The sequence below is a fragment of the Aspergillus puulaauensis genome, chromosome 5 (assembly GCF_016861865.1).
Source record: "Aspergillus puulaauensis MK2 DNA, chromosome 5, nearly complete sequence".
Taxonomy (NCBI): domain Eukaryota; kingdom Fungi; phylum Ascomycota; class Eurotiomycetes; order Eurotiales; family Aspergillaceae; genus Aspergillus; species Aspergillus puulaauensis.
The window spans coordinates 2,875,216-2,897,524 of NC_054861.1; the positions used below are offsets into that span (position 1 = coordinate 2,875,216).

Here is a 22,309-nt window from a genome sequence, read left to right on the forward strand (position 1 = left end):
TGAGGTATTTCTTTGAGAGTTTGTTGCAGGACGGGGGCTACAATGTAGGGGGCAGCACAGTGTGAGAGCACACGACCTGTTTATTCTGACCAGTTCGGAGTGCTCCAGCTTCATTGCTGGACTGCTTGAGCTAGCCTGTTTCTGCCGTCGGTGCCCCAACATTGTCGCTCGACGAGAATAATATTAGCAATTATGCCTCAGCAGAACGCAGGAAACCCCCCGGCGCTTATTCTGAATTTCCAGTCCTTACTGGGCAACACCCGCAGCGGCCTGGACTGACATCCGAGATGGCATCCCGAGATATATTTTTTCCTCCCCAGTGGAGCAGAATCCATACCCCAATTGCCCACGCTAGAGAAGGAACAGGACTAGGTCTACCGAGTAGTTTCGAGTCCCAGCAAAAAGGGCCCAGGTGGGTCGGGGCTCATGTGGCAGAATTAGCCTAAGCTGGCCGAGAGCTGCTGCTGACCACGCAGCATCTCGCAACTCCCGACAGGCACTAAGAGATAGTCTCGCACTAACTCCTAGAGGAAGGATTCTGGACTGCCAGAGATGGGGGTTTCGAGTTTCCACCATAGTTCGAGTTTTCGTGCCTCAACGATTTCTTCATCGTTTCGACTCCGACCACTTCTGGCCTTCTCCGCAGCCATCCATCATACACGCGGCCCGGATGACGACCGAGCGAGCTGCGATTCTTCGTTCGCTTACTCGAGTTCAATTCGTGATACATCAAGGATGCTGCAGGAGGCAAAAGTGCGCAGCACTATATGCGTGGGAGGAAGGGGAAAATGCCGCATTCTCCAGAGTCCCCAGCACTTCTCAGTATCTTCGGGCTTGCGTGTCGTACACGAGACCTCATCTCAGCCCGTCTCCAAATGAGAGCTGATCCCAACCAGGCATACAACTGCTTGTTGCCCAATTAACAGCCGGTTTCCAGCCAGGACACGGCAATTGGGAGAAGCCGATCGGTTCCGGCCGAGAATAGAGTCGGAAGCAGCACAGCCTGAAAGGCTTGGTTTCTCCGCACCTTTGAAGTTGAAACAGCTTCGTCAAATGAAATTGTCAATCTTGGATCCATTATTGGCGCTCACGAATATAGACCGGGTCGAGTCGCGTCGCATTAATAATGGGCCACTCACTGTCATCAAAATTCAAAACTCGGGATGCAAGAACTGCAGGACGCACCCCGAGTCTCCGAGACTGTAGCCCTAGCCGCAGTATACGCAGTAATTATTTGGGATTTTGGTGTCGGCTTTTGCTCTTAACCCGAAGTCATGCGCCTTACCCCAATCTTGTCCTTCAGAGTGTCGGATAGCCGTCCGTGGAGTAGGTACTTTTCAGAGTAGCACTAGTACTCTTCTTGGGAGTGAGTCGTACTTTTCTCCGAGGATTAACCATCCCGAGACGATCCACATTGTTTTCCAAATTGTCAAATCGTCACTTTGTCACTTCGCTCGCTCGAGAAACTACCGGAGCCACTGGCACTGACCTAATGGGGCTGGTTCGTTGAGCCTCCAGGCTCTGCTGGAGATCTCAACTTGAATGTGGGTCGAGACTCAAGATGCTGTACGATCCATACCCCTTGAGCAATAGTCGCAGCATAAAGTGTTACGAAACCCTCTAGGGACACTCCAGCCACATTATCTGGAGCCATGATCTATTGGTTCTGTCAAAGAAACTATAGAATACAATAATCGCAGCTTGTTACGTCCAAGCTTCTGCTTAGTACCTACACTTGCTTCCTCACCAGATCGTCCTGCCGAAATGGCATTTTGGACAGGTTGACGATACCGATCATGCGCTCGTTTTCATTCGATCGCGACAGCCGCGATCCGAATATGGATAAACTGGGGTTTGTGAAGGAAAGGATCAAAAAGCTTAGGTGTTTACTGTATACGGCTTGACAGCTGTAGATCACCTGACGGTAAAGCGGCGGCAGTGACGCAAGAGTGAGCTGGACCAACCTGGAATGCTCAAGCAAGCTCCAAAGCAAGGAGCAAACAATCTCCAGGCGGCCGGCTCGAAGATCAGGATTATTGCCCGCGCCTGTCATGCAATCAACCCCCCTTGGCATCCCCGTCATCATCACGCCGGGTCCGTGCATCAATCCCATCACCCACGTCAACGCATGACAACCGATCCCCCTCCCAACACAGCACGTCGGTGAGCTTGCTTTACAAATCGTACATCATTAATTCCCTCACACACCATGTCGCGGGCAGAGACAGAGCCGCTCCTCCCTCGTTATGACGACGACACGAGCCGCCAGCGCCGGCTGCATCAGAAGATCCATACCTATCAGATGCTCCGCGCCTTTTCCGAGGGTTACATGCCATCGACCGAGCAAACAATTGCGAACCTCCGCAGTCTCTTATCTTTCGATATACTGAGCCCCCGCAACCCCGATATAGGCTCGGTGGGCCGTCAGCTAGTCCGCGATTGCCGCCTGTGGATCCAATTGTTGATTGAGTTCCTACAATCCAAGAACGGCGACGATCAATTGCAGGAGTTCATTTGGCATCTCTCTCATGGCCGGATAAATGTCCATGCCGATCAGCTCGCCGAGCGTGCTTCCCATTCGAGAGCCGAGGCAGATACCAGAGCAGGTACCAGATTTCTAACAATCTCCCGTTTTTTCTATGTAGATGCAAGCTAATGCTCGTGACCAGCCTATGATAGCCTTCGCACCGTCGGAAATCTCCTGTTAACAAATGCCGACTTCCGGCTGTTTGCCGAGGACCTAACAACTGTCGGCCGTGAGATATTCTCAGACACAGCATTCTCTCTATCTAGAGCTTCCCGAAAAGCTGGGAAGAAGCTCAAGCCAAAAGAGGCCGAGCAACAAGCCCTGTCTGGCGCTGGTGCAGATGAGGGCCATAATATATCAAACGAAGAGTTACAGGAAGAAGTAAACCATGTCGCCGACGCCGCGAAGGTCGGACTCGCTCAGACTGGCCATGAGGCCAAAGAATCCGCCGAGGAACATCTATCTGGAAAGGAACAAGAAACTCTGATACATCGATTGAAACAGACTGTCCTTAAGCTCCGTGAGCGCAGTGATTATACAGACTCGGTTGCTGTTCTGGCACGACTATTGCAACGATATGCTATGGTCTACGCAAACGCAGCGACGGATGTTGCTTCGACTGCAGAAGAGGAGTCGGAAATTAACGAAGAGCTGAAAGAAGCAATCCACAAATTCTGGGCTCTCCTACAGACCATAGGGGATCCCAAGGAATGGAAGGCCTTGGAGCAGCGACTTCACGACGTGCTGCGGCATGCCACTAAAGATCCCGAATTTGAGGATTTGGTGTCAGAGATAGGGTCTGCGATGCAGGAGATGATGACGAATCCTGACTCCTTCGACTCTGCTCCAGAGAAGATTGACGAGCTGAAGGAGAAGTCGAAGCACGTGGGCGCGGAATCCAGTTTACGGAAGGACATCGACGAATTCCTTGCACAGGGGAAGCGGACATTACAAAGTATTTCCCGGGACGAAAAAGTCTCCAAAATGGTCAGCGCGACTCGTAAAATCTACAAGGATGCTGCGGACGGCTACCATAACAGGCGGGCCAATCTGCCTGCGGACTTGCTTGAAGTATTCCTTCCTCTCATCCTCCGCAATATCCAATACATCCCTATTCCTCGCCTAGAGGTGTCTGCACCGGAGATGGACCTTTTGGTGGAGAACCTGATTCTCGAGCCTGGCCATACTGTGAACTACTCATCATTCCTTCCTTATCAGATGCATGTTACGACACGAAACGACATTGATGTCTTGAAGCGACACTCGAAGAAAACCACTGCAAACCTGAAAACAACGTTCACTGTATCAGTATGCGGCCTGAACGTGAGTGCCGCAGAATTCGGCTACTGGCTTCGTACTCATAAGGCACTTTTCTTCTACCTTAAAGACCAAGGGATTGCAAGCTTCTACCTAGACAGACGAGGTATTGATATCTCGCTGGACGTGGAAGTTGGCCGGGACCGACTAGAGCAGATATTCACTCTGCGCGGCGTACGTGTGCGCATCCACAAGCTCGACTACAAGGTGCATCAAGGAAAATGGAGATTTCTCATCTGGCTGACCAAGCCATTCCTCAAACATATGATCCGTCGGGCACTAGAGAAGCAAATCGCGGAGCAGATTGTTCAGGCTGCGCATGCGCTAAACAGGGAATTGGTATTTGCTCGGGAGCGTCTTCGAGCCGCACGCATCGCCAGCCCACATGATCTTTTCACCTTTGTCCGCGCAGTTCTGGCTCGCTTGGTTCCAGCCCAGAACCCTGACATTGAAACCCGCGTTGGCGTCGACGCTCCGGGCAGCGGTGTTTTCAAGGGTGTCTATGCCCCAGGGAGTCTCGTTAAAGTCTGGCATGAAGAGGCATTAGAGGCTCACGATGCCGTTGAAGAGGGTGAAGAGACTCCAGGTCTGCACAGGACCTGGCGCAATAGCATTTTTGATGTCCCAGTATGATGCACGATGAAAGTGTATTTTATGTTGATATGCGTTATTCATGACCCATCTACCCGTGTCACGACCTGGTCACGACTCACCGGAGATTTAATGATAGTTCATCTCTGCTTCATTTCCTATAACCATAATAACCTTCTCCATAATTGATATATTGAGTATCCTCATCCATCCATCTGTAGATGTATACGGCGCACGTGACGTCGGAATGGATCAACCTCACCCGGTCCGGCCACCTCATCGAAAGCCCAACCGACGAATCCCATTCGCGGAAGTAAACCGATTTATCTCCAAACAATCCCTCGCCCTCCAATTCACTTGAGGTCTTCACTGATCTTGAGATTCGGCTCTGAATGGTTCTATTTCTGGGCTGGTATTCACTTTTCACATATTAATTGAATTGCGCCTGACGCATCAACATCCTTAAGAACGCAAGCCCGGGAGTGACAACGGTTTACTTACAGAGCTTGGTCCCATTCGGCTTTGCTCGACAACAACCGAACCTGAGTACACTGCAAGACAGCAGCAATACCCAGCCGTCAGTTTCAAATGCCGATGGGCAGATAAATTTATAACAATGCATCTATTGCGAGGGCTTCTGCTTTCGTTCGGCGTTGCGCTGTTGCTTGTGCAATTGGTGCTCGCGGCGGAGGACTACTATAAGATCTTGGGGTTGGATAAGAGTGCCTCGGAGAAGGACATCAAGCGGGCGTACCGCACGCTGAGCAAGAAGCATCATCCGGACAAGAACCCGTAAGTAGCTCTTTTCTTTGTTAAGCGCTCGCTACTTTTCAATTCTATTTTCTAGGGGGGAAACATGATACTGATAAGGATGTCTTTGTTTGTATAGAGGCGATGACACCGCACGCGAGAAGTTCATTGAAATAGCCGACGCTTACGAGGTCCTGTCTACACCGAACACGCGCAAGATCTACGATCAGTATGGGCATGAGGGAGTGGAGCAGCACCGCCAGGGCGGCCAGGCGGGCGGACATGCGCACGACCCATTCGATTTGTTTTCGCGGTTTTTCGGCGGCGGCGGACATTTTGGACATGCGCCGGGACATCGACGGGGCCCGGATATGGAGTTTAGGATCGGGCTGCCGCTGCGTGATTTCTATCTTGGGAGGTCGTTTGAGTTGAATATCGAGAGGCAGCAGATTTGTGAGGCTTGTCACGGAACTGGGTCTGCGGACCGTGAGGTTATAACGTGTGATAAGTGCTCAGGACGGGGAATCGTGATTCAAAAGCATATGCTGGCGCCTGGGATGTTTCAGCAGGTGCAAATGCACTGTGATAAATGTCGCGGCCAGGGCAAGATGGTCAAGAAGCCTTGCCCGGTTTGTAGCGGACAGCGGGTTGTTCGCAAGGATGTTGAAACGTTTGTTACTGTGGAGCCGGGTATGGATAAGGGAATGCGCCTGGTTTTCGAGAACGAGGGGGACGAAAGCCCCGACTATATTGCCGGCGATCTGGTGTTGATTCTCGAAGAGAAGGAGCCCGAGCTGAGCACGTCAGAGGAGCACCGAACGGACGCCACATTTTTCCGCCGAAAGGGCCGAGACCTATTCTGGAAGGAAACACTGTCGCTGCGAGAGGCCTGGATGGGCGACTGGACGCGCAACATCACCCACTTCGATGGTCACGTTGTTCAGCTTGGCCGTTCACGCGGCGAGGTCGTGCAGCCACTAGCTGTGGAAACGGTCCAGGGCGAGGGCATGCCATTCTACTCGGACGGCCACCTTCACGATCACGATGACCGTGACCCGGGGAACCTGTACGTTGAATATACCGTCATTCTCCCAGACCAGATGGAGAGCGGCATGGAGAAGGACTTCCACGCGATGTGGGAGAAGTGGCGCAAGAGGAACGGAGTCGATCTGCAGAAGGATAGCGAACGACCTGCTGCGCCTGCACCAGTTAAGGACGAATTATGATGTATATTACCTAGGATAGACCATATAGTTTGCGTGCATCTGTCGGAGTTGCGAGTATCTAGATAGTTATCCAATATCCTTTGTATAGTTATTGTTTGCCGTGTTTGCACCGGCAGAACCCACACCGCCTAGTTATCTTCTCGAAAATTTATCTCAACCATCCATGACAAAAACCAAATTAACAATCAAGTAAGAGAGAGAGTCCGCCAAAATGGTCCGCAAACTCAAGCACCACGAGCAGAAGTCTGTCTCCCCTGCCTTCAGAAACATTGCCAAACCAAGAGACCCTCCACTAACCAACCCGCCATTCTAGACTGCTCCGCAAAGTAAACCTAACAACCTACAAATCCGACCACGCCCACCGCGAGCACGAAGTCTCGCAGCGCTACTACCTGCAAAACCCACTCGACTACAAAAAATACTCATCGATCGTGGGATCGCTCCGTCAACTCGCACACAAGCTCTCAGCTCTGGACCCTGATTCAGACCCCGTCAGACAGAAGACCGAATCCGAGGTCCTGGATAAGTTATGGCGTATGGGCATCTTGAAGCAATCGAGAGAACAGGGGGCTGGTCTGTCGAGGATTGAGAAGGAGGTTACGGTTAGTGCGTTTTGTAGAAGACGGCTGGCGGTTGTTATGGCGAGGAGTGGGATGGTGGAGAATATCAAGACGGTTAGTAGTATCTTGCTCACTCTCTTGTGTCTTTTATTTTCCTCGAGATGGCCGAGGCGTGCTGAAATTGGTTGCTGATTCGTTTGTGGACGGATAGGCAGTTACATCCATCGAGCAGGGCCATGTGCGTGTTGGGTCCGAGGTTGTGACAGACCCGGCATACCTTGTTACGAGAAACATGGAGGATTTCGTGACGTGGGTGGACTCGAGTAAGATCAAGCGGAATATTATGCAATACCGGGAGAACTTGGACGACTTTGATCTTATGTAGCCTGTTTTGGCTGTGTGACTGTGGATTTGATACCCTCTTTCTGTTGTTAAGCTCTGGGATATGGCGCTGTAAACCATTTTCATGTCTTGCATATATATACGAGTACTTAAAAAGGAGCGGCGTTAAAGGGACTGAATGAAATGCATTAATTCTATATATAATATGTCTTGTGGGTATCACATGCAAATTCGGACGGCCATGTATCAATCAAAAACGCAACGCTAATGACAATGAACATGAAAGTGACCGATCATCATAATAATCAGCCAGTTTTACTGCGACGACCAACGCCAATGGCCTGTACAGCGATCTTGGGCTTGAGTTTTAGTCCGCGGCGAGCTTGCCTATCAGAGGGCTCCTCGGGGAGATCCATCCGAAACCTGCGGACGCTCCCTTCATAGTTGGCTTTGCCGTCTTTCCCTTCTTCGAAGAACGGAACTCGGCTGTCGCCAAATCGACACCACCGGGGTGCAACTCGTCGCCAGAGTCCGCGCATGCCACTGCTAGCTCGGTCGATTGCTTTGTATTCACGGCGACGTGTAGATGGAGACGTCCATTCTATTATGGTAGGTTTTGTTTCTGTAGTACCGACCTCAACACCGACGTGTTCGACGGATACATGGTCATCGTGTGAAGTACTGGGGCGGGGAGGGCGCGCTGTAGAAGGCCGACGCTCAAGTATCGGTGTTACTGGAGGGGAGCTGAAATCGGAAAGCGTTCGTACTGTACGGGGAGGAGTATGAGGTGGAGAAAATGACCGGCGGGCATCGATATTCGAATCTTGGAAGAGTCGACAGGATTCTCGATGCAGCGCTAGGAGGTTCTCACGTCGAACCGGTGAATTTGGTGCAGATGTTGTGAGAGATGTGATGGTATTTGTACGGCGGTGAGAATGGATGGAGCCCGGGCGACTATGAACTCCAGACCGTCGGGTACTGCGAGAAGTTGAACGAGCCTCACCAGGAGACTTCGTGGATGGGGGTGAGACCGTTCGTTTCCGCTTTGGGGTCTGTGGCTCGGCGGATGAAGGTCGTATAGATGTATTGAGCATGCTGTCGTTCGCAGCGTTACCGGAAGCGTGCACACTATCCGAGGTCGTAGATAGAAGATATACTTCTCCGGCTATTTCAAAGGAGTGGCAAGCGGGCGTTTTATCAGCTGCGGTAGTAGATTGGATATCCAGGGAAGGCACCGCCTGGGGTGAGGGTGGATTGTGTTGCGGGTTGGAATAAAGTGGAGTAGCTGCAAGGGTCGACGCAGCTAGGTGAAGAGAAGGGCCATTATTATGGCCATTTCCAGGCTGGGAGCCATAGTGGTCGTAGCCACCAGAAGAGAGATGACGATGACATGTGATGGTGGCCATAGTCCTCGTCATGAGGGTTCGGATTCCAACGAAAATGAGGGACGGATATGGCCTCACATGCCCCAGGCAACAGCACCAGTCACAAGCAGCAAAGACGGGAAGATCAGCAAGGGCCCGTGAAAGGCGAAAGGCGAAACTTGTATAGAAAACAGCGTGAATGGTCAAGAATGCCTCCTCCAACGCCACCAGGACGTTAACACTAAGGACTAGGGTTCTGTGCGGCAAACAAGTCAGTCTCAGCGGGCAGCCAACAGGAGGGTCAAGTACTGTACATACCAGTTGGGATGCATCGTTGTCTTAAAAACGAGAGGGTCGGATATTTGTCCGACCGCAAAGGCAAGGGGAGAAGAAGGCGCCGATGGGGACAAGGATACAGGTCAGGCGGCGGACAGACCCGAAGCAGTCGCAGTGTTGTGCATTTATACCTCAAATCCGATGTCGCACCCCTCACCGTCTGCGCATATTCTGGGCCCTGGCGCCAACAGAAACAAGCAAGCGTAGGGGACCACAGGCCACGCTGCAGCACAAGTGGATGACCATGCAGCAACGCTCCTGCCGTGAGCGGCTAGTCAAACAACTAACAGTGCCTTAACACTGGGCTGCACCGATGCGTTCGTCTGGTTTGTTCCTCGACTCGGGCTCGAGTCGCTAGTGGCAGTCGATCGCCATCGTCAGCACTCTACAAGTTTAGGTCCTTTTAGGCACTCGCAAAATTTGTCATGGCGACTCGCAGTCATCAGACTCAGAGTCTGAAGTGCCCCGCATTCCAAATCTTCAGAATCTCAAGTTCCTTGCAGTTTGGCCCGTGTGCCTGCATCTCTACCTGATCGTCCTCGCTGAACTGACTTGGTGTTTCAGTTGAGCGATTTATCGTGGGCGCCTCTCTTTCATCGACTACCATCCCTCATAAGCCACGGCAATATATAGCCAATTTATCGCAATTTACAGGTAATTTGGATGCTTGAGCCCTGACACTGCTGTTTTCAGATCTAGAACTGGAGGTCGGCGCACGAACCCCATTTCGGCGTCTCTGATTGGCCGGTACCTTTCACCGCCACTTTTTGGAGTCGCACCCCACCTGACGGCGGTGACGGCTGAGTCATCCGTTGATCGACAGGTTTCCAAGGACCGACTGAACTTCGGCGGCACTCAATAACGTGGGACGGATTACAATCAGGGCCCATAATTCACACAACAGACGTTTCTTATCTTGATTTTTGACAGTCTTGACTCTTCACAGCGGATTAAACAGCGACGGATCCCCTGAACTCCACAGGTTCCCCGAGAAATTCTCTAGGGTCTCAAAATCAGGAACCCAGAATGGCTCATTCCCGTCCTCAAGATCAATCCAAGGCGCAAGCTGTAGCGCCATTCGCACGCCATGGTCCTGACTAGCTGCGTCGAGGGATGGGCCGATCCCCTGGCCCGAACTCAAATCCGGCGTAAAACCCGTCGTATGGGCCTGTGTTGTACCCGAATACTCTGGCGCTGTCGCCGTCGAATCGGAGCCGTGGATATAACTGGGGGACGTATCGAGGCCCACGCCGTATCCAGCGTCGGGTCCGAGTTTAGCATGCTGAGCAGTCATCAACTCGGCCATTCCTGCTGTTTTGGCGGCCTCGTTGCCCTGGAGTTTTTCCATGGCTGCGTTGACAAGAAGTTCAAAAGCGTCGCGATATTTCTTTACCCATGCGGCGCGCTCACCCATAACGAATAGAACAGTCGAGCAGGCGCGGATATCATTGCTAATTCGGACTGACCAGACTTGGTCGCTATGTGTCCAGAGGGCGTAGAGGAGGGTTATGCCGGAGATGAAGACGGTCTGCACGGCGAGGAAGGAATGGCCGTATTCGAGGGTTTGATGGAGGCGCTTATGTGTCTGGCAGATGTCGCCCGCAGCACGGAGGCAAATATGGTAGTAAGGATCCGTAACAGGGAGTGATGGGAGGAACGGCTGGATGAGGAGGCGGAGAGCACGGTTGTAGTGGAGCATGGGGTAGTCAAGATGAGATGCTGTGAAACGTTGGAGCGCAGACGCCTTCCATTCTTCGAGCTCGAGAAAAAGGTGGTCCATCTTTGAGCGGAGTAAGTGAAGCGGTCTGTCAGCGCGGTAGATCTTGTGTTGGATTCGGGATTCGATGCGGCGTAGGGTAATCAGGTAGATGGAGAACGTTAGAGAGGTGATGCGGTGGTTACTAGTGTTTGCACCAGCGCCTTCTCCGTTAGTATTACCTTCAGTGGAAGTTGATGGAGGAGACGCTTGGGGGAGCAGTGCTGGGTCGCGGACATCGTCGTCAACGTCGACCGGGAGCGGAATATCAATATGTCTATCCGAAATACTAAACGGCCGCCCAAGAGACACTGATACCACTCTTTCCAGGTAGTATACCGCCCAAAAAAGGCGACGTCGCATCTGTACTGTGATTGGGTCAAGGTTTATCTCGTTTGCTTTGCGATGTAGTCCAAGGTCAATCGCTGTCCGCATAGCCAGGCCGATCATATACCAAACGCCTTGGCTAGAGGCAGACCGCAGGTGATATACAACCAAAAGGGCCATGGCTTCAACATTCTCAACAGATCGGGTTTCACACATAGCTGGCACTTGCTGAAGGGCCGTGATATAAAAGCGCTGACAATCTTTCAGTACATCCTTTCAGCAACACGAAGCCGGGGACATAGTAACATACTTCTGGTGGAACATAGTCATACTTCTCACTTAATTGAATGATAGTCGCGCTAATTGCATAAATCAAATATAATTTGAAAATCCCAAATCTCTCTGATCTTGTGAGCTCTTCGCGTTTCGTTTTGGCCAGTCGCCAGCGGTCCTCGTGCAGACGCCACAGCTCAATGCGGTCGATAAACGGATACCGGACGTGAAGCCTAGTCAAATATGCATGGAGCATCCTCCCGCCCATTTCATCATTCGGCGGCTCCGTGCTTTTCGCGAGGAGCTCATCCATTCGCAATGTTCGCGGTTGATCCAATCCAGGGACTCTATTGGATGGTGTTGGTTGCGGAGGAAGGCCATTGATCCTCGAGTTGGACGACGCAGTCCCATTCTCTCTAGATCCACTAGAGATGGAAGAAGGCTGATTATGCGACGAAGCCAAAACTTGGTTCCAAACCGTCGCCTGGACCATTTCGCCCAGGTTTGCTGCGAGTGACAGCCCCGAACTCGAGCCAATATATGCTGGCGCTTCGCAAGAGTTGACAGCAAGAAGGCCAACTAGTTCTCCGACGGCATTGTGGTCAATGCCGCTTCCAGACCCCTGGCCTCCACCTCCGGCAGAGCCTGTCTGGCCTGTCTCCTGGCTGTGAGGTCCTGGAGAGAGAAGAGTGGCCACAGGATGTGTGGCATAATTGGGAGTGCGGCTACTGGTGGTTCCGGGCTCCAGCTGGGACTCTAGATAAGCAATACGCTCTTCTAGAACGCGTGTGTGCCTACCAATTGTATCAGCAACTATAGTAAGGAAGACGCATGGTGCTGACATGACCTACTCGCTTTGGGAGGCATTTTCCTGTCGTACTGATGCCTTGTCGCATTCGGCGCCGGCTCTAAGGCAGTTAGAGCAAACCGGATATTCATTATCGCACTTTTTAACCGTCAGTACTTGATGACACGACGCGGTATTTGGGGCGGAGGCTGACTTTTTGTTTCCTAGTCTTGCATCGAGTGCATGCGGTCCTTCCGCGCTTTCGGGGATTGTAGTCTCGATAAGGCGACGAAGCCCTTGTCTGGGGTGCAGACAATTCAGATGAATCCATTACTAAATCCTGAGTTTGTCATTGTTGACTGCAATGGTGGCGAGGGTGGATAGACGGAGAAAAAGAGCTGGGTTCATTCGATCCATGACATGGAGGGACGCCAAGACGCGTTCCGGGGACGGTCTCTCCAAGAAGTACCACTAATCAGTAATCGCATCGCACTATTTTAGGTTCTTGATAAGATTATCGAATTGGAGACAAGCCTTATCGGTTGTTTCCTTTTTATATCTACTATTAAGGTCTTTTAATACACCTTGACTATGAGGGAAAGATCACTATATGGCCTTATATTCAAGAGGAAATATTGATGAGATATGATAATATGTAGTAGAACATGTAGGGGAAACCCTATCTATTGGTGATGTCGGAAGGCCAGCTGGTTTCCCGGTCCAGCTGTACACCTAGATGTACAAAATCGGCAGTGCATATGGGGAATAATCCAGAAACGGAAAGAAAGCGTATAACGATAGCAGACGGTCAAACAGGAAGGAGATATCACAAATATAACGAGAGCCAAACGGTAGTCAAGAATAATGTTAGAATCACTAGTCGGCCTCAGGCAGTGTCCATCGAGTCCGGGTCGGAAATTAGGTAGGGTAAAGAAAAATATACACTCGTCAGAATTGAATGTGCAGAGAAAGGGAAATCGAACATGGGAAAGTGCAGTTTTCTAGATGTTGTATGTGTCCTGTCATGTAGGACTATGCGAATGCGGAGGTGCTAGTGGAACATCCAAAGGGCCACCTGTTGGTGCCCAAGGGGATGGAGCTCCACGTGTGCTGGTCCTTCGGGCTCGGTCATATATGTGGGCGTCGCTCAACTGTTCATGGGTGGCCTCAGCAATACCCCGAGCGGTGGCAGTAGGCCCCGAGGGACCTGGTCCAGGAGGCATATTGGCCTGCTCGGGCACAGGGCGAGGTCCCATGTAGTGTCCGCCGGTAACGTTGCCTTGGTTTGGGAAGAAACTCTGGTTGAGTGCCCCACAAGATGTACAGGAGAATTCGATCTTGAAGTTTGTAAGGACTAGTTGAGGTGCAGAAGGGTGGCCAGCTTGCTGAGGTTGGGTTGGAGATTTAGCTAAGCCTGTATGTCGTGGTGCTGGCTGGCTAGGGGCCTGCAGAGGATAAGAGGGTGGATGAGAAGTAGGTGGAGGGTGGAGGGGATGGGTAATGGAAGTGTGCTCATGCTGTGGAGCTGGTGCTGCTTGTAGAGGGGGCGTAGGAGGAGGTAACGTTTGTTGTTGCGGTTGTTGTGTTTGAACAGTAGGTCGTATTCGCTGGGGGTTTTGTAGTTGCGGAGGGTGTGGCTGTATTGGCGGTCCCTGCAGACTTGTGGTCGGAAGGGTCGGGTTTCGTAGATCTTCGGTTTGCTGCGGTGGGATATTATCAACAAGATTCGGCTGGACCGGTTCGGGCATCCATCTCTGGCCCGGAATTCCGCCATAAGCTGAACCCTCGTTTTGCCCTTCTCCAGGTGGTGGCTGGCTCTCTGGTCGGTCTTCCCCACTGGACGAGTTTGCTGCATCGCTTTGCTGTTGCGAATCCCGCTGCTGCAGCCTGATAAGTGCGCGCTGGGCCTGTCTTGTCGATATGTCATATCCATGATACCGTTTAACTGCATCGACAATATCCTGCGCTTTTATTTTGTTCCTCATGTCGAAAAGTTTGGGTATCTCGCTAAGAAGGAACCGCACATGCGAGGCTTCCGAACGAGCCGGGGTTTTCGTGGTTGAAGTTGCATTCCGCCGACAGCTGTGACTGTCTTGAAGACTGCTGATATAGGTCGCATTCCTATTTGCGCGACAGACCACGCGAAAGAAGCAATTGTTGGAAGACCGGCAGCCTATCACCACGCTTTTCTTGTTGCTCCGCGTCACGCGAAGCTCCCAATGCTGTCTCACTGATATACTCCGTACCAGTCCCTTGAAGTCCTCGAGCGAGGGAAACCGCTGGCCCACATGCAGGCCCGAATACATCTCCGTCATTTCGATCAAGAAAACCGGCGCAAAGCGAACAGCGGCGAGTCGATGGCAATAAAACTTTCCATTAGTGGAGTGCCACTCGAGGTCACTGATTCAAGAGACAGATCGGCTGGTTTCGCATAGCTCACGTGTAAATTCGGCACAGTGAACACGTAGTTTCGGGGGACGAAACGTAGGAAAATTCGTAGGGGGAATGGTGAAGCATAGACGGATGCAGCAGAGCATCCCAGTATCGGGCCGATCCTAGTAACTCAGCCGAAGAGCCCGGGCTCGAGACGAGCCAACAAAAGCCGACAGAATCTAGCGAAGCAAAGACAGACCTGCCGATATTCACGGAGAATACGGAGGCATGGCAGTCGCAGGAAATAGTTGCAGGTTTGCAGCAAATACGTTCGAAAGAGCAACCCGCAATGGGGGGTTTTGCAGAGGAGAACGGGAGGGTCACTTTCCGCCTAGCGTGTCGGATCTTTCTCCAACTGACCTCAACCGGACCCTCTCAGACCGCTCCCCCCCATCACTGCTCCTCTTTTTAAACCAGAACCAAGCTTGCTCTCGGTGGCCGAACAAGCCAGACACCCAATCCCCCACACCTGTCACTCATCTTCATCGCAGGGGGCATAAGCACGCTCAACATGACGTCCTACGGGCTCCTGGATCAGGCGGACGAAGGTCGGCTCGTGCCCAGCGCAGATTTGTTTCAGAGCTAATTTTCATCCATTTAGATGCGCTCCACAAGTCGCGCCTACTGAATGTCGAAGAAAAGCCGTTCAAAAGGATTTCCAAGCGCCTCCTGAACCCCGAATCGATCGTTATTTCAAATGCGACGCTCCCTCCCACGCCCCCACCCGATGGGACCGACGAAGAGGCTGCCGCGGCTGCGGAAACGGATAAGCAAAAAAGATTGGATGAATGGCGCCAGTTTCGCGAAGATGCGTCTTTGGATTTTGCCGCCTTTGAGGGAAGCATCGCTCGGATACAGTTCTTACTCACAAGCAATGAGAAGGAACGCGAGCGATATGTAGCCGAGAAAGAGCGGATTCTTTCCACGATGCAGGCCGTTCGCGAGAACACTACGGAACTACGCGTCCAACTGGACGAAGCCCAACGGATTCTGATACTGCGGAAAAGCTACGATGAACAAACAGAAAAAATCACCAGTAATCGCCTTTTGAAGCCGCGGGAAGATCAACAAGCAAATTTACAGAAGCTGCAAGCGGAGATTGCCGAATTGGAAAATGAGAGCAAGGATTACGCGAAAACATGGGCAGAGAGGCGAGAACAGTTCGGTCGCATTGTGGAAGAGGGAATGCAACTTCGACGACTGATCCGCGACGAAAAGGAGGAAGTAGAGCGTCGAGAGGGTATGCAGGAAGACCAGGATGGAGACGATGGCGAAGTCTCAAAGGGGAAGATAAGCGGTTCCAACACACCTAGACCAGACCATGAAAGCGTGACTCCTTCCCAGAGTCAAGACGAAGCGGGTCGCTCGCCTCTCGCAGTGCCCGAAAACAAACCAACTCCAGGGGCTGCAACGCCTCTACGCCAAGTCACTACCGCTGAAGAAGATGCGAACATGGTAGATGAGGGCGAAGTGACAGCCGACGAGGGAGAACGACTTGACGATTTAGAGGAAGGCGAGGAATTGCCAGATGGCCGTAACGGTGACAAAATGGACACTACATAGAGGATATGATGTTTTTTGTCTTATGCATAATGGAGTTTGGGGTCAGGGGATTGGCGTTCACACTCGAAAAGAGTATTCCTTAATTTACATACTTCTTGTACTAGATGACATGTTTTCTATTAACTGGCGTTTCTTGTGCGCTTAATGAAGGCTTTCCTGACGTTCACGCGATCTCTCGCTCAGCAACTCTGGCACTCGCGATGGCTTCTTTAGCGGCATTGATGTGCTCGACATTGCTTTCGGCGCCTTTCTTTCCTTCCTCGACCTAATGAAAGTGTTAGCAGACGACGGCCTACTTGATTGGAGACATACCAGTAGACTGTCGAGCTTGGCAATGGCTTCTTCGATCTTCTGCTTAAGGCTTGGAAAGACTCTCTCTGTCTCCGCCAGTGCAAGACGCTGCCATTAAACAATTAGTTATTTGTGGTTTACAGCTCCCGGCTATTAAATTAACTGCATACCTCTTGATTCAGCATGTAATCTCGGTTCTCGTCCGCGCTGGGGTCCTGCGCTTCCAACTTTTGGATTCTCTCTTTCTGCTGCTCCAGCTCACGGCGGTACGACCCCTCTTCCTTAACCAGGCGCTGCACTGAGGCCGTGGTAATTTCAAGCTGTGAGCGTGGGGCCATTATGACGGTATTTCTCTGAAAATGGTTTGGTTAGTTCGGTTATTACAGAGTCGCATGTAGAAAAACACAGCATGGCATGGTTTCTGGTCATAGATACAGCCCGCGAGCAAGAGGGGTGTTGGATTGCTTGGTTCATGAATGCAGGCTGCAAATGTATAGCATGGGACACAAAATTTCAAGGGGCACTAAATTAGCCACTTACCTACTGTGTCAATTGTGCCTTATGTTTCGATATCGCCAGCCTAACAACAGTTGATGATGTAGCGATGCGATCCTCACTCCGCCCCTCTACGCCCGGGGCGATGATGCTGATGAGCCCGAAACGGAAAGTTTGCACTGTTTGTTCCTAGATAGGGCGGAGGGTGTGCGAGGTCTTCCGACTTTCTGATTAGATCGTCGTCTCTAAGTCGGATTCAACCTTGGGAGCCTGCAAAGTCCACCTTAACTAACCTTCAACCTGACGAAATTCTCGAAGTCGGAACGGGATGTCCTCATGGGACTCTCTTTCTGTGACTGTGAGTCTTCTCAAAGGATGGTGGCTCCGCCGGGCGCCTGCAGCCCCAGAGTACAGTGCATACCTTAGTCTCTGCTGAGCTGCGCCAGGGGTAACACGGCACTGGAGCTTCACGAACGAGTCGGCAGACAAACGAGTTTACCTGGTAAGGCGGGCCTTTTCAGCCTTGCCATCCAATAACGGTGTTCAAGGCAGCTTCATCGTCGTCATTCGTCAACTAACTTTGTCATGATGAGGCTCCTCGCCCCGGGCCCCATGGAATCATGGATAGGTACTAGTACAACTGCTCCTCCTGACTAGTCGGGCTCGGGGCGCAGGACACGAGGCTCGCAACCAACCAACCAGTAACGATCGATACAAGATTCCATTAACCACGCATCATACCTTACTGGCTTCAGCGGCTATTCGGAAGGACAGTGCGGCTGTGCATGGCGTGGTTTGGCTGTCTGAACTTTGTTGTCAAACACTGTCTCTTGGGATCATCATGGCCTCCAATGCCGGGGCGTCAGGGGGGCAGGGCAAACAGTGAAGAGAGTTTTTATTCAGAGCATGTTCAGAACCGTAGCTGCTTATAAAGGAAGATTTCCTCCCTCTTGTGTCATGTAGTTTTCGTACTTCTCGCTTTTATTCATCTCTCATACTCCTAATTATACTTCTACTTATTTTGAAATCAGACCATTCCATCGGACGCCAAGATGAGGTATGCGTCGATGTCACTACTACCAGACACCTTTACTCACGTAGATATACTACAGATACGCTATCGCTGAACCGAGCGAGTACCTAGTGCTCACTGGAGCCGGAATTCCAGATATCGAGATCTGCAAAAAGGCCTGGGTGATGCCATGGCAGCGGGTACGTTACTACCATTACAATACAAGATCGGAATACTATTAGCAGCCATTTATCCAACTGTCAGTACTGACCCATCTACCAGTGCGCAAGGATCTCCGTTATGCCGTTTGACTTCTCCCTCAGTCTCCAGGCTATGACCATCGAAAAGCTGCAGTTCTCCCTTCCTGCAGTCTTTACTATCGGCCCAGATGACCAGATGATATCCCTCAAGAAATACGCCCTTCTACTTTCTGGGACTGCCGAACGTCAACAAAACAAGGCGGCACCTGATGCTAATCTGAGTACTCCCGCAACCAGAAACCATGTCCAGGATATCGTGAAGGGTATCATTGAGGGTGAAACTCGCGTGATTGTTTCGAGCATGACCATGGAGGAGATCTTCAAGGAGCGTCAGGTGTTCAAGTCGAAAGGTATGCAGGACTACGTCTCTCATCTTCATAGTTACTTCCTCTTGCTGACTATCTCAAGTCATTGCCAACGTTCAAAATGAACTGGCCCAATTCGGTCTGAAAATGTAATTACCTCCGCATCGCACTTCCAGTTCTCGATACCCCGCTGACCATAACCTAGTTACAACGCCAACGTCAAGGAGCTTCAGGACACAAAGGGCAGCGAGTACTTTGCGTTCTTGAGCCGAAAGGCTCATGAGGGAGCTCTGAACCAAGCCAAGATCGATGTCGCAGAGGCCCGGATGAGAGGTGAGATTGGTGAAGCCGAAAAGCACGGCCGGACAAAACAAGAAATCTCCAAAATCGATGCGGACACTGCCGTTCTGGAGACAAAGCGCAAGGCTGAAAAGGCAAAGGCCGACTCAGAGCTCATGAACCGCCAGACAGAGCTTGATTCCCAGGTCCAACTCGGCAAGATCACCGCTCAGCGTCAGACAGAAGCGAGGGATGCAGAATTGCTGAAACAGGTTGAGACCAAGCGGGCTGAGACAGAACTCGAACGTCTTAGGGCTAAACAAGTCACAAAGAGTAAGGTGGAACGAGAGTCTGCTCAGCAAGCGACGGACGCCCAGTACTATTCCAGCACCAAGGCTGCAGAGGCAAAGCTGTATGAGGATAAGATGGAGGCGGATGCGAAATGTACGTTGCGGACGATTCCATCATACCGAATGGTGAATCAGTGCTAATTAGACACAGTTTACCGTTCTAGCAGAGATGCAGATGCCGCCTTCAATTCGAAGAAGCGTGAAGCTGAAGGAGTACTGGAAATGGCCAAAGCTTACGGCGCCCTCATTGATGTTCTTGGCGGTCCTCAAGCCTTCCTTCAGTGGAAGATGATTGAGACCGGCATGTACGAGAAACTGGCTGTAGCGAATGGTAACGCTGTTCGAGGCCTTCAACCCAAGATCACCACATGGAACACTGGCGGTGGTAAGTCTCACTCCCCTTTTCTGCACCAGTATTCCTTCTAAAGCTCTGTGTAAACAGACGGTGCGAATGGTTCTGGGGATTCATTGGGCCCCATTCGCAATATCATGCAGGGTCTTCCTCCTTTGCTCAGCACAATCCACGACCAAACTGGAATCAAACCCCCCCAATGGTTTGCTCAGATGCCGGATGACGCTCAGGAAGGAAAACCAAACACCGCTGCCAACAAGTTGAATTAAGTGACGGCACCCTTTCCGACATTTCGATTCTTTTGATACTTTGTGATTCCCCCGATCGTCTTATCAAACTTTTGTTTTCTGTATAGACCAATTTTTCCTTTGTCGTTATCATATTGAATGGAGTACTCGTAATACCATGTTTTTGATCACTCAGCTCGGAAACGTATCCTCATTGGCGTAGTCTAACTTGCGAGGGCTGGAAATTACAGGATTCACTGGACTAGTTTCTCCAGCCTCATCTGCCATGGTTCGAGGGTCAAACCACTTCTGGACGTTTGGACAAGTGTAAATCGGTATGAGCATATCGATGTCAAGATGATCAAGGCACAATCGGAAATAACGAATCGTTGATTTGGCAAGCTTCAATAATATTAATATTAATATTCAACGTGTTTTAGTTAAGAAATATGTGAAATAAAATGGGATGAACTCGCTTTCTCTGACCATCCTTTATCAAAACAAAATCATGTGATGTCATCCACATCGGGTTGGATCGTCGCCGCCGTCGGTCTTATATAAACGATGAAGTTGGACGTTGGATATTCATCCTGTTCGTCTTACCTTTGATTGTGAAGTCCACGGCGGTGAATATTGCATGCCTTCCTGCTATTATGATATGTTATAAACCGCCCGTACTCTCTTTTTGGTTTCATTTTGGTTGTCCTTCAGGTTCTCCACTATGCCAGCCCCAACCTTACGCCAGCTCTGCACAGCGACTGCGATCCGGAACGTGAAATGTAAGTAGCCACGGTCAAGATTTCACCTGATCTGTACTCATGCTGACTTCACTTGCTTTCTAGATCTCAACGATATCGGCAATGTTCCCTACACGCTTGCCCGCCCTTTCCTTTTGAAGATCGAGAGCCCGGAGAAACTGGTCAGTTGGCGACTACAATCTATCTTAAATGTCCGGTTATCGCTAACCACTAGTCCAGAGGTCCCTCGAATTGCAATCTCCACATATCATGAAAGATGATGTTGAACTATGGATGGAATTTATAAAGCGAGATATACCCAAATGGGACGAGTATCAGTTACCAGATCAGCCGGACTGCTGGTACGACGTATACTGCGAGCTACGAGAGGAAGTCCAAAGGGCTGTTGATGAGGATGCGGAAAAGCTCAAGATAGCTCTCGATGGCATAAGTTCAGAGCGAGCCAAACATAGCACCCAATTTGTCACCGATCGACGAACTGTTCGCCTTCCACGAGATCGACCGACAGCAAAGCAACGGTATGCCTCTTACGACCGAAAAATGGGCGGTATCGCTCCCGTCTTCTCGTCCAAAACCGGAGGAGGTGCCTCTTCTGATCCTATGGGGTCTCCTGTTTGGTCCTTTGAACGACCATCAGTCCCTCGTTCGCAGACCCCGAAGAGAAATAATATCTTTGCAGCACCAAAGAGGAACAGTGCATTGGCTGTCCCTACTAAGCAGCTCAGCAACAGGGCGACTCAGGTAAGGCAGGCTCCCCGTTCTTTGATAGAGGAACATCGTCGACCTGCTGAGCCAGCCGTTGCCCGGAAACCAACGCTACGTGCACCCGGGCGCTCGGGCCTGCAGGATACTTCAAGCACGCGGGGCCAAAGCAGCCCTGCGCTGAGCTCTTCCTTGCAAGAAAGAGAGTCCAGACTACGTGCAATAACCACAGGTCATGCCTCGGCTTCTTCCCAGTCTCGCACTCCACTGCAAGCGTCATCCCCGGGAAGATCTACATCGGCCAGACCTTTGTCCGGCTCTCAGCCTACTTCGTCGAAACCCCAGCCCCGAATGTCGTCTAGTACAAGTTTTGAAGGCCATGAACAACCCAAATATGGTGCAAATACTGATTCTGACGAGCCGAAAATGTCACCAACTCGTGCGCCAATTCGAAAAAGGCCTGCTCCTAACCTTTTCATACAACCGAAGAAGAAGAAGGTGAACTAAGTACCTCTCTCCTATTATCTCTTCTTTACTGCATTTATAAGGCGTCTTTTCACTCATCATTAGCAATTGGCGTTGGTTTGTTATACATGGCTTTAGTATAAACTTTGTATTTCGGTTGCTTTTGGGTTTGGTCACCAGCTTGCGGAGCCTGGAATTATACATAGTCTTGGTATTTTTTTGAGACGACTCTGTTTGAGATGGCGTCTTTAGTGATGCGGCGGTTGCGATTCTCACTCCCAATTACACCTCTTCTACGCCTGTTTATGAATTCTCGCTGCCCCGACACGTCATCTACGCTCTTTTCGAACATACGTATCCGCGCATCCTGCCTTGTGAATGACGAGAGAAGAGACATAGTTTATCATCACTAGATTCATATGACACATGAGGTGAGTGTGCCCACACCGGGGGGCGTCTTGCTACATACTGAAGATCCCAAGCAACCGGGTCTCGCTCTCCCAGTATCAGAACATCGAAATCAGAATAACCACGCTCATCTTCAAACTGGGTATATTAAGCGCTCCCGCAACCCCTCAACCCCTCAACCCCTCATTTCTATCACGCAGCCCGCCTTCAATGTTCCAGCTTTTCACCGCGGCAAAGGGCAAGGATGTTTCGC

General features: G+C 51.0%; 10 protein-coding genes across 10 annotated transcripts; 6 read left to right on the forward strand and 4 right to left on the reverse strand.

The window, feature by feature from the left end:
* Nucleotides 1-2,209: 2,209 nt before the first annotated feature.
* Nucleotides 2,210-4,477, forward strand: APUU_51102S (uncharacterized protein; the record flags this gene model as incomplete). The annotated part of the gene is made up of 2 exons (XM_041706173.1): nt 2,210-2,606; nt 2,670-4,477. 2 exons carry the CDS (start codon nt 2,210-2,212, stop codon nt 4,475-4,477), a joined length of 2,205 nt encoding a protein of 734 aa, XP_041558585.1.
* A 574-nt stretch (nt 4,478-5,051) lies between these two features.
* Nucleotides 5,052-6,411, forward strand: SCJ1 (putative DnaJ domain protein; the record flags this gene model as incomplete). Its single annotated transcript, XM_041706175.1, has 2 exons — nt 5,052-5,227; nt 5,325-6,411. 2 exons carry the CDS (start codon nt 5,052-5,054, stop codon nt 6,409-6,411), a joined length of 1,263 nt encoding a protein of 420 aa, XP_041558586.1.
* A 211-nt stretch (nt 6,412-6,622) lies between these two features.
* On the forward strand, nt 6,623-7,356 carry IMP3 (snoRNA-binding rRNA-processing protein IMP3; the record flags this gene model as incomplete). Its single annotated transcript, XM_041706176.1, has 3 exons — nt 6,623-6,654; nt 6,725-7,085; nt 7,183-7,356. The coding sequence occupies 3 exons, from the start codon at nt 6,623-6,625 to the stop codon at nt 7,354-7,356; spliced, it is 567 nt and encodes a 188-aa protein (XP_041558587.1).
* Nucleotides 7,357-7,618: 262 nt separating this feature from the next.
* Nucleotides 7,619-8,731, reverse strand: APUU_51105A (uncharacterized protein; the record flags this gene model as incomplete). Its single annotated transcript, XM_041706177.1, has 1 exon — nt 7,619-8,731. One exon carries the CDS (start codon nt 8,729-8,731, stop codon nt 7,619-7,621), a length of 1,113 nt encoding a protein of 370 aa, XP_041558588.1.
* A 1,222-nt stretch (nt 8,732-9,953) lies between these two features.
* APUU_51106A (putative C6 transcription factor) lies at nt 9,954-12,487 on the reverse strand (the record flags this gene model as incomplete). Its single annotated transcript, XM_041706178.1, has 4 exons — nt 9,954-11,348; nt 11,407-12,163; nt 12,221-12,315; nt 12,371-12,487. The coding sequence occupies 4 exons, from the start codon at nt 12,485-12,487 to the stop codon at nt 9,954-9,956; spliced, it is 2,364 nt and encodes a 787-aa protein (XP_041558589.1).
* A 691-nt stretch (nt 12,488-13,178) lies between these two features.
* On the reverse strand, nt 13,179-14,471 carry APUU_51107A (uncharacterized protein; the record flags this gene model as incomplete). The annotated part of the gene is made up of 1 exon (XM_041706179.1): nt 13,179-14,471. The coding sequence occupies one exon, from the start codon at nt 14,469-14,471 to the stop codon at nt 13,179-13,181; it is 1,293 nt and encodes a 430-aa protein (XP_041558590.1).
* Nucleotides 14,472-15,100: 629 nt separating this feature from the next.
* On the forward strand, nt 15,101-16,152 carry APUU_51108S (uncharacterized protein; the record flags this gene model as incomplete). Its single annotated transcript, XM_041706180.1, has 2 exons — nt 15,101-15,137; nt 15,191-16,152. 2 exons carry the CDS (start codon nt 15,101-15,103, stop codon nt 16,150-16,152), a joined length of 999 nt encoding a protein of 332 aa, XP_041558591.1.
* A 163-nt stretch (nt 16,153-16,315) lies between these two features.
* On the reverse strand, nt 16,316-16,781 carry APUU_51109A (putative tubulin-specific chaperone Rbl2; the record flags this gene model as incomplete). The annotated part of the gene is made up of 3 exons (XM_041706181.1): nt 16,316-16,417; nt 16,465-16,551; nt 16,614-16,781. The coding sequence occupies 3 exons, from the start codon at nt 16,779-16,781 to the stop codon at nt 16,316-16,318; spliced, it is 357 nt and encodes a 118-aa protein (XP_041558592.1).
* A 1,209-nt stretch (nt 16,782-17,990) lies between these two features.
* APUU_51110S (flotillin domain protein) lies at nt 17,991-19,765 on the forward strand (the record flags this gene model as incomplete). The annotated part of the gene is made up of 7 exons (XM_041706182.1): nt 17,991-17,995; nt 18,051-18,150; nt 18,233-18,560; nt 18,619-18,664; nt 18,721-19,238; nt 19,296-19,529; nt 19,587-19,765. The coding sequence occupies 7 exons, from the start codon at nt 17,991-17,993 to the stop codon at nt 19,763-19,765; spliced, it is 1,410 nt and encodes a 469-aa protein (XP_041558593.1).
* Nucleotides 19,766-20,444: 679 nt separating this feature from the next.
* On the forward strand, nt 20,445-21,690 carry APUU_51111S (uncharacterized protein; the record flags this gene model as incomplete). The annotated part of the gene is made up of 3 exons (XM_041706183.1): nt 20,445-20,502; nt 20,566-20,642; nt 20,701-21,690. The coding sequence occupies 3 exons, from the start codon at nt 20,445-20,447 to the stop codon at nt 21,688-21,690; spliced, it is 1,125 nt and encodes a 374-aa protein (XP_041558594.1).
* Nucleotides 21,691-22,309: the final 619 nt, after the last annotated feature.